At 44.5% G+C, this 11045-nt stretch overlaps 1 protein-coding gene across 1 annotated transcript in view; it reads right to left on the bottom strand.

The window, feature by feature from the left end:
• Nucleotides 1–3326: 3326 nt before the first annotated feature.
• Nucleotides 3327–11045, bottom strand: part of UNC119 (unc-119 lipid binding chaperone) — a 16876-nt gene continuing 9157 nt past the window's right edge. The window contains exon 4 of the mRNA XM_019511264.1: nucleotides 3327–9535. Within this exon, the coding sequence (XP_019366809.1) occupies nucleotides 9423–9535 (113 nt within the window). The 3' untranslated portion in view covers nucleotides 3327–9422. The remainder of the gene's footprint in view (nucleotides 9536–11045) is intronic.

The raw sequence follows: 11045 nt of genomic DNA, 5'->3' as shown, positions 1-11045 counted from the left end.
AGTGCAAGACTGGCGTAGCAGCCTATACTCTGGCTGTGTGCTCGTCTCTTCTTCCTATGCATGGCAGCCTCTTGGGGACTCGTCTATTATTTTCTTAAAATACACTGTAAGCCTACAAGAAACAGTACTAAGTGACTCACAACTAAAGCAAGTAGTAAATGGCTGGGCGGTAAGAGCTGCGCAGTTGGGTGCTCTTGTAGACATGCCCACACAATGCCAACCTGGCAGATACCTTCCCATTCTTGCAACCACACTCCTGCCTGCTCTCTCCCAATTTTTCTAGATCTTGTTTCATCTTGTCATGAGTCAGCATCCAACTCTACTAAGATTAGACACATCCCTTCTCTGCAGACTACCTGGATAGACAGCTACGAATCCAAGTGATCCAGAGATACTTGTTTGCGTTCATCCACAGATGAATGAAAACTGTTAAAATTGCCTGAAAACTAGTTGTAAAACCTGTTTTCTATTTTAAATAGTCTTAGGTACTTAACAGGATTGTCTTTATAAGTTGGCTTTTCCAGCTTGAGATTTTTTTCAAGGGACACGGAGATAGCTTTGCAAAGGAGTATTAGGAGGAATAATTCAATTGAAATGTGCTGCGAACTGTTAGGGGGTATCCTGATTGCAGTTAACATATTTTTGTTTAACTGAATCCAGGCTGTAGAAAGATCGGCCCCCTTGGAGAATGACAGAATTCGAGTCCGAACGTGAACACGTGGGATGTGCTCCAATCTGCGAGCAGCAGACAAGTGCCAGAAGTAATCAGCCTCTTTCTGTGAAAAAGGCACAGACTGTCTTCACGAGGATTAGGCCTGGCTACCAGGGAAAACAAAGGAGCAAGGCAAGCAGAATACTGGTATACCTGCTAAGGGAAGAAATCAGGGCTCATTTACAATGCTCTCTAGTGAACAGCGGAGTCATTTGATCTTTTCTTCTTTCTCCCTACCTCCACTATAGGCTTACTTAAGTATTCGATGTAATTAGAGGGGCTGGAGATCTTCCCTCTTTCCCGAGGAGGATGGAAAATGTAGAATCTGCACACGGTCTTGGTCTCTAACCAAGGCAGCGGCATAGCTGTCCCATACTGAAGTGTTTACCCTTGAGACGACAGCTCCTATAATTAACATGTCTTTTCCCAAACAGTCTATACTGCTGTTGAAATAATTTTTAAAGGCAATTATGCAACTTCAACAGATGAAGCCATTATACACGGGCACCTTTCTGCTGCAATGTGAATTAGTTGAGAAAGAACACACATCCTGCTATATGTGAAAACGTCAGATAATGGGACAGTGGTGAAGTTTCAATTTAAAAAAAAATTACCTGGTAACCATGGCAGTGTCCCTTCAATAAGCAGCACATAAACCCGTAAGCAATGTACTTTAAATACTGTCAGGGTTTGTTGCTCTGCCATACCTAAGAGCAGTCTGATCTTTAGACATCAGAGAAGGCCCAGAGACATTTCAGAGTACAATGAAGGGTGTTCATATCCTTCTTGATGGAGAATAAACTTGTGTCTGTTACTCACATACAACGTCACCTAGATCCAAAGTGGGAACTGAATTAATTAGGCTTCCAACCAGGTAAACCCCGTAGGGCAAGAGAACTGGGTTTGATCCTGCACTTTTGCTTCCCATCAGACAGAGGATGACAAAAGGACCAGGTATTGATTTCTCTGTCTTTTTCTCCGGCCTCAGTTGCTTTTTCTTTCCATGAACGGATTGGCACTTCTTAGTAATTGCACAGAAATATATTTTAGGCGTTGTATGCATTGACTAACCCTCCCATTTTCCCTGGGAGGTAGGTAAGTAAAGGAGAGGGCATTTACTGGCCCACTTGGGAGAATAAGAGCAACGCAATAGGCCTGCACCCCTGTTGGAAACAAAATGGTAAAGTTGGCAGACCAAAACTTTTCATTCGTCCCTATACAATCAGAGCTACAGCAGTGCAATGGAGGTCGTGGATGCTCCATCCCTGGAAATGTTCAAGAGCAGGTTGGACAGACACTTGACTGGGATGGATTAGGCAGGGATGATCCTGCCTTGAGCAGGGGGCTGGGCTGGATGTCCTCGCGAGGTCCCTTCCAACCATGTAATCAGCATTACAAATGCCCTCAAAATCTGGCTACCTAACAGGCAAAGCTGGAGGAGGGAAGAGGCAGAGGTCTTGCCTTAAAGGTCTACACGTGATTAATTTAGCGTACACGATAGTCTCTGCCGCCTAATGCAGCATGCCCACGTACATAAAGCGTCAGCTATCAAACAAACACGCTGCATTTCATAACTCCTCCAGGGGCCCTGATCAAAGAACAACACATTTCTGAAATACAGCACATAGAAAGTAACTGCAAGAAATAATGACTTTTGGAGGTGTTATGTCCTCACGTGGCAGAGGAGGCATTTGGCTAAGGATGCAGGACCCGCTGCATCCATGGCGAGCTAAAGTAAAACTTGCCGGGAACCCGGCAGGCTACAGTCACAACGCCTCCTGCCTCCCTTGCTTTCTTCCGCGACCTCCAAAGTGCAGGCTCCACTCTTCGTCTGCACAGTGTTTATGGTGAGACCCCTTCATTTCTTCCAACCAATTAGAGGTGTTGGTTTTAGCTGTCTTGATCTAAGGTGTTGTTTCAGTTGGTCTAAAAGGGTAGATCTAAAAAAACACCTTAGACCAACATATACCATCAACCACCTTAGATCTACCCCCACATACCATCTAGAGGTAGATCTAGCCCCGTGAGCAGCACGGTGAACTATTCCCAATAACACTGTTATCAAGACCAGAAATGCGAAGAATTGAGGCCACTCGGACCACCCACGCAGCACCGGCAATAGCAACCGCGTGCTAATCCAGGCCTTCGTTCTCCGCAGTAAGAGCTGCAGATTGTGCAAGAGTGTGGCCTGCTAAAAGGCAAGGGGAAGTTTCCAGCACTGATAGTCATTTCTCCTATGTCAAAATACACCCACCTGTCTGAAGTCTGATCATTTCCCAGGTCGCTGGTTTCTGAAAATTACCTTGTATTCGCTTACCATATTTTATTTCATGTTTCATCAGTCCCCCGTGATATCCACCAAATATTCCTTCATACTTAAAGAGAAGAGCAAGGATTTCTGGGGGTGCTGTCTGTTACGAGACTCACTGTATAGCTGGGAGGAACATAAGCCAGCTTTTGGGTACTGCTGTGCCCTTCCACAGAGCCAAACCAAAACTGCTCATTTTTTATTAAGATGTTCCTAATAAACATGTTGGTATAAAACCATCCCCATACTAAAATGCATTAAAACCATAAAACAGACCAACATTCAAAGTACAAAAAGGCACCACCATTATAGGATCAATAATTTACTTTTATTTCTTTATTTACATTTTGCAATGTGTTACAGGAGGAGAAACACTTGCTACTGGAAGTTACACATTTTTAAACCCTTGTCCAAAATAATGGAAATGTTTGAGCATATTCTTTAGCCTGGGGATTCATAGGACTTGACTGGCAATATTAGCGAGCTGGAAGCAAGTGACCTCACTTTGTACTGACTGCATGTACTGGTTTTGCATAGTCCCTGCCCTACCCGTGTAGGGAGACACTAAGCCCATCTAATTTGCTTTCTCCTGCACACTCAGTCTTTGTGCTCCCTACTTTAGCATCTACAAACAAGTAAAGCAAACTAGAAACTGCCTGCCAAGGGCTCTGTTTCTCCAGCACCTTGCTCAGTTTTCTGGCCCAGAAAGAAAGAAAAAAAAGATCCTAATTCCCCCAAATCCCAGGTCTCCTGCATGACAATGCTTTGCGTTGTTACTAAGCCTGCTGCACTGAATGCACTAACGAAAAGTGGGTCCAGTCACTACAAGATACAAAGATTTATAAAATGAATTTGATAAAAATGTTACTAATATCATCCCCCTGGAAATATGCTTAGATTCCTAGTTTCCTTCCACCAAAAATAGATTTTTTTTTTAATTTTATAAATACATATTTTTAATACAGACAATCCAAGGTAATTCTATGCAAAAGAAGTCAGACTGTCACATTCAGACAGGTATCCTCGGTGTAGCATTAAGGTAAAAGCAGACATCACAGTAGGCGTTAGCACAGTGATTCTAGGGAGGCAGTTCACTAACTCAGGCGAATGGATAGATGAACACACGCAAGCTCACCTGCTCAGAGACTGTGCTGCGACCCCAAGACAACCCAGGCAGTGTCCCATGCACAGCTTATCACTTCACGTCCCCCAAGTATTGCATGTTTAGGGATGTGTAGGGAGTTATCAGAGAAGCTTCAGTAGGAATCCAAGGAACATGAAAACAGTTGTGCGAACTTGACCAGTACGTGCGTTTGAGACACAAAGACGCTACAAGCGATTGCAATCTTTTCTTCACGTAACAAAGAATACCTTAAAGCTATCAGGACCTTAGAGTCCCTAACCCAAGTTAACAGTTCTGAGCCCCGCTTTACTGACACCCGTCGGGCAGTTACGAGGTCGCATCCATCCCACTTCCTCCAAGGCTAGCACCAGTGCCAGGAATCCGGCTAGCAGTCAGACCTGGTGGACTGAAACCATCTGACACCTTAGTTTTTGCAGGGTCAGTACTGCAATATGTATGAGGCATGACATCTACTACCAGTGGTGTTATTGTAGCTAAGTAAGTGTTGTTCAGCTAAGCCAATTCCCAGCCCCAATGGTTAATTTAAAGACTAGTTTAATAGAAACCCAACCACACACCCCAGTCGATTTTTGTAACAGTGCAAGGGGTCTAAGTTTACTCAACCAAAGGCTGCATTGGACTCTGGAAAGTGGTCAGGGGCTACATCCAATTCATAAAAACTGGAATTGTATCACAGCTCAGTACACCACGGTTAAGTTCCAGTATGCAGCTAATATCCAGGCAGTATCCACGTAAATATACAGTTTGCATCGCAATGAAGAATTGTATTTTGGGACTTGTAGCCCACTCCTCTAGGTTATAGCTATCTAAAACACTTATACAGGAGTGGCAAAAACATGTGGCCCAAAGGTCTGATAGAGAAGCCAACCCCGCTAGTGATGTGCTCCTGGGAAAGAGAGATTGTGACCTTGTTTTTGAACCTGACAGGAGGAGATTTCCAACATTTAAAAAAGGCTCCAAGTCCTTCTGAGCCAGTGATAATGGAATATTCAGCTGATGCACAAACCCTTTCGCTTGCCGAATAGAGGACTCATCGACAGGAAGGTTCTTCTCTTAGGTCGCTGATCCAAGGTCGGAGCTTAGAAGCACTTCCGTGTCAAAAGGACTTATTCTGTTTTGTAGTCCATAGGTTATGAAACATGGGACCATACAGTAGAGGGTTAAATATTTGCCCTGTTGCTTGAATTAACTTTAAAAAAACATAGTTCCAAGGAACTTAAACTGAAAGACTTAGAAAAGAGAGAGCCAATTGCCTTGTCTGGTCAGAACGATATCACAGAGTCATAATTTGCGCTTCCTCATTCAAAGAGGTATTTCATTATGAGCAACAGCAGGGATTCAGAGTCCAAAACTTCACTTAAGACAACCACAGTGGACAGAACATTAAGTCATGCTCCAGGAAAGAACCAAAAAGTTTTGCAAAGTTAATATGTTAAAAATAAGTAAGAGAATCACTAAAAGAAGGTCATCTTGAATACAATTGTTACTGATTTATCTTGCTTTGATTTTCTTTCATTTGACTTTTAACAGCCCATGTTCACCAGAAATCAATAGATTTAGATAATTTATGCTGTTGGAAAGCTGAATCTGAGATAGCATTAACTTCCCGATACAGTGGCTATGCAACTTGTTTTGAAAGTCAAACGCGGGCACTGGGGAAAGGACAGGAGGGTCATTAATGACACTATTTTAAGGTGTAGTATCACTATCTGGTGACTGCTGGGAGCAGAGCTGAACGCACCATCCACCTGGAAAGCTGGGGTTCACAATGCCAGCGCAAACCCGGTATGGACTAATATTTGAATCTGGGATACTAGTCAGCAGGAGACTAACAAAGAACTTTCTAGGGACCATACAAATGATAAACCAAAGTCTTTTTCAATAAAGGGCACTAAAACTATGATATAAAATCCTCTGGGGTTTTAGTGCGCATTTCCTTGCTGTGCGCTCTTTGTTTCAATATTATGCACTATTTTTCTGTGTGAGCAGCAGAAAGAGAAGTGGAACATGCTCGGCGTCCAAGGCCATTTACTTCTGTACTAAGCTTAGATTATTTTAAAAGCTTTTAACAGTCTACAGCTCTCAGTAAATATGAGTTTTAACCAGTTAAAACAACACTACAAGGGAATGGAAAATGCTCTCTCTTACACTCCTACATGCTGGTTTAGAGTTCGTAAAGCATCAGGCTTTCTTGTTATGTCAGCAGTGGAGGCTCTTTTTTTCTTCTTTTTTTTGGGAAAAAATATAAAAAAAACCAAAACCAAAAACCAAAGCGAAAAGATAGTAGAATAAATTCAATAATTTACTCCATTAAGTGGCTGAGAAACCCCCCGCCCCCAGTCTGTATAAAGGTTTACAGCATTTTGGTGTATAGGGCTGGGCAAACTGGCTATTAAATGTTTCTATACAGATCACATTCTGATGGTTTGCTAGCTTGAAAACATGATCCCCTGAATATAGGTCATAATCACAGTTTACTCAAATAGTCCCTGAATCCTATCATTAATATTTCATTCTCCTTTATGCTTAACTCCCCCCTTGCAATACGATGCACTGCACGAAGAAATCCATTCTGCACCTTGCTGGAAAGAGGGGACCTGTTCTCCAGGTCTTGTTCTGACAACGTGATGAAGGCAGACACGCTCACAAACTACCGTACTAAGTCACTTCCGCTTTTACAGGACATAGGTGAAGGGGGCGGGAAGCATGGGCGGGGGGCATTTTTGAAACTAGCCAAAAAAAAATAAGGTTGACAAATAACCATAAGGAGCAGGGGGCTAAGGACTTCAATGGGGTCCCCCCCCACATTGCCTTGTTGCAGCGCTCATATTCAAAGAGGATCCTTGCTGACAGCCCCTCCCTTGAGACAACTGCACAAAAATGGCATAACTCTCACTTTTGCAACGTGGGCAGAGATGGTGACATTTTAACTCCCTGCTGCTGGAAATGTAGGTGTCTGGCAGCGCCAGGCAGGCAGACTTGCCGCGTGCCCCTGCTATATTGATCAAGCGCAGAAGAGGTTAATGACAACAGCGGGGGGGGCGGAAGATATTAATACACTGGAAAGTACTGTCGACTGATGCCGACTATATTCTCCACTGCCTCCGGATCAATTAACATATTTCCTTACGTATTAATATTTCAAGAGCTACATTAAAGTCTTCAGTATTTCCAGGAGTTTTGGAAACTTCTCGGCGTGACATAGTCTAACAGTCTTGATGCAAAAGAAAGATTTTAACCTGTTCAAGAGACTTTTTGTAAACTGGTTTTCACCTTGCGATGAATCACTGTGCTACCAAATGATCGACTAATAATCACTAGAACATTACAAAAATAACTAGGAAAGCTCCTTGAAACCATCATAAGCGGACGCCAGCTGATTTTATGGCTAGACAAAGTAGAGACAAAAGCTTGCAGTAACTATGGGCCTCATCCTGCAAGGTAGTAGTTTCTTAAACCACTTTGGCCTACAGTTAAGCTTTTTAATAATAATAAAAAAAAATGCTGTGCTGTATCCTAACCTGCTACAATATCCTTAAAAAACAGGATTATTTGTCAAAAGTGAAAAACAAACCAGCCAAGGACAAACAACGACACTTAATCTCATCACCGGCCCCGAGACAGCACCCTCAGCTCAGACAAAGCCTCCCTGTTCGCACGGCACTGGGAAGGGCCTCTAGTTTTCCTGTTTGAATTAGGCTGTGATGGGAAAGGTGTTAATTCACAACAGGAAACAGACTTTTATAGAAATGAGGACAATCACACCCGTCTCAGGCTAGCGGGGCCTTCTGTTGAACTCACAGACGTGGAGACACCAAGTAGTTACAAGAAATATCTACAAGCTTCAGCTGCATTTTTCTGACACCAGAGAACTGAGCTTCTGAGTAAGGGTTTCGTGACCACAAGTCAGTAGCAGACAAAAGGGCCGAAGCAAAGGACAAGAACACCTTTCCACGTGACACTTTCAGTGATTTTCAGCTATTCTAGGGTATTGTTTGAGGTTTGCAACTCCCTGCCCCCCTTCTCCAAAAGGCCGTGTAATAAAGCTGTGCAAAATGATTCTTCAATTCCTTACGGGGCACCAGCAGTGAAGATACAGTGCTAGCTACAGTGCAGCCACCACAGCCCCATGTTGTGCAACTCGTCGTCTCTATGGGATGGATCAGGTCTGGTGCAAAGGATTTTTTATTCTTTTCTTTTTTTTCTTTTTTGCAGAAAGAGGAAAGCACACGGGATCACAAACTCCTTTACGTTTATACACAACAAGGAAACTGGAGAGTACACTCACTCCAATGACCCTGGAGAAATAAAACCTCTTTCCTGACGACCCATACAGCTGTGCCTACCGCTGTATTCGCCAGAGAAGGAAGGAGTTTGATGTGGGCAGGAAAAGCCTAGCCCAGGGACTGGCTCAGTATCAGCTGCCTGGTAAAGCTAAACAGGACTAAAAAGCATCAACTTCTTAACCCGGTTACTCTGCAAAGTGAACGCCGGAGCTGAAATGAAAGGACAACGCCAGGCTTCTAACAGAAGCAGAAGAATAGGGCAGTATTTGGTTTAAAAAAAAGAGCCTTTCATTGAATCGCTATCCTCCAATGTGAGTTCTCTTGTTTTGAAGCTATCTATCTAACAGGACACGTCCCTCAGACAGAGGGGGAACATTTGCTGAACTATGTATGTAGAGATGGCCTTTCTAATGTCACAGGTACGGTTTCTTTCCCGGGATGACAGCAAGACATCTCTAGCTGGACATGCAAATGCAACTGGCCGTACGACTGCACCCCTTGGGGAATTCCTGAACAGCATCAGACAGCGACGTGCGTCTCGGCATTTGCGTTAGACTCCTGCCCCTTCACGGGCTCCCCCACGCTGCATTCCTAGCGAGAGCAATCACGTGCTAAGAGAGGCTTAACAATGAGGCCGTGGATCTGCAGAGTCTTGGCAAGGAACTCGCAGACTGGGATCAACTACGTGCCATAGGGCCATCGTCACTCGGAGCAACCCAGAGCCCCAGACACTGGTGACCAGGGATCACTCACTGCTGTCACACTGAATGGAGAGTCGTTGAAGAACCGGGTTCTGCTTCAAAGCTCAGAGAAGAGGAAAGACTTCAGCAAATTTAGTCCTGAAACTCCTACTATAGCAAAGCATCCTTGGTTCCTGAATCCTTGCTTGGCGACCTGGAGGAAGGTGTTGGAATCCCTGACGATTTCTACAGGAAAGGGAAGGCCAGCGCAGCTCTGCTCCCCACCGCACGCTCACGGTCCTCCACTGTACGAATAATCCGCCTTGTTGTGCATCACCAGCTTGTTGTCTACAAAATAGAAACTGTCCGACTGCGTCTCGTAGGGGTGAAGAATCATCTCTCGAACTGCAAAACAAATGGTGGGTTTTAGCTCACGGCTGAAAAACATCCCAGAGCCAGTGCTTCCATCAGCAGATGCATACAGATGGGTAAAAGCACGTGGGATAGGATAGGCACCGAAAGCAACGAACCGCAGCAAAGCGTGCTCTGTCCAGCCCCCTTTCCTTAGCGTCCATGATGAGCAACAATAGGCTAATCCACACATCCTCCCAGGAAGAAGGATCTGGCAGCCCTGCTTTGCAGGTGGGCGCCTAAATCACAGAAACACTGCCCGGGGGCACGCAGGAAATCTGTAACAGGTGCAAAAGGTCAGCCCAGATCTCCCGAGACCCAGCCCAGTGCTTTACCCATGAAACACCTTCCTTCCCAAGGACAGGCGACAGGCGGTACATGAACAACGCTGCACAACGTGCTGTTCTCATTCAGCGCCTGCTTTGTGCAGCTACATCCATTTGCATAACTGGCATCAGATGTTTGCACGGCCGAGAGCACCGCAGAGGCCACCACTTCCTATTACGCAGAGTCACACTTCCTATTATGATTCCTATTACCAGTTTTGAAGTGGTTGGTAGATGTTGTAACAAATGGTTAAATGTCTTTTAACGATCTCTAACACCTTCTCTTGATGCACAACACTTACTGCTAGTGGCTGCATCATGCTTAAAACATTTGCAAATTGCCTCGATCCTTTGCAAAGGGTTCCCCCCCACCATAACACTGCAACCGATGCATCTCTAGAGGTGTGTGCATGTTGTCTCTTTCAATCACTGCCAGCTGCTGAAAAGTCTTAGTACTGGAGTTTTATCTTGACAGAAGTAAAAAGAATGAAGCTCAGTTTTCAGGTCAGCATAATTTATAGAGCTGACAGACAGTAGGAAAAAAAAAAAGAAAATTGAGCAAGTCTGATCTGATTGCAACTGGGAAAGTGGCAGCATGCAGCTACCCCACCCAGCCTTTGCACGGAAACAGTTTTCTGTTGACTGCCACGGCTCCACGTGCCTGGACTCCATCTTCTAGATGAACAGTGCAACAATGCTGATTTCCACAGCTGAGCTGCACGGGCTGCTAAAGAAATGGCAACGGATTGCAAAATCGTTCAGACCTTTAGCTGCACTGAAGCCATTCTCAAGATGCCCCACAAAAAAGAAGTCTGATCTGACTGTGATTGGGAAACATCTGCTGGACAGGGACAACGTTTGGGAGGGAGGAGGGTAAAAGGGGAAATATAGCTTCTTCTGAGCCACAGTGCTGTTTTATTTGGATTTGCTTTTAAGAGCATCTGAAGGGCTCTGACACGATTGAGGTTTATCCCATAAAGGCACCACATAGGAAGCAAGTGATAGTTTCCACCCCAAAACACTCCCCCGTCCTACACTGGAATTGAAGGTGATAAAACAGCAACCGTGGCAGCAGCAAAGCAGCAGGGAATCAGTGTGTTTTAAACCCACTGCAGCATTAGTGCTTTGATACACACGGCCATGAGCTACAATACACAGAGGCAGCGAATACCAACGGC

The sequence above is a fragment of the Gavialis gangeticus genome, unplaced genomic scaffold, assembly GCF_001723915.1.
Source record: "Gavialis gangeticus isolate Ggan-Ray unplaced genomic scaffold, GavGan_comp1, whole genome shotgun sequence".
Taxonomy (NCBI): Eukaryota; Metazoa; Chordata; order Crocodylia; family Gavialidae; genus Gavialis; species Gavialis gangeticus.
Note: the sequence above shows the minus strand (reverse complement) of the source record. Positions and strands in the feature narration are given on the sequence as shown.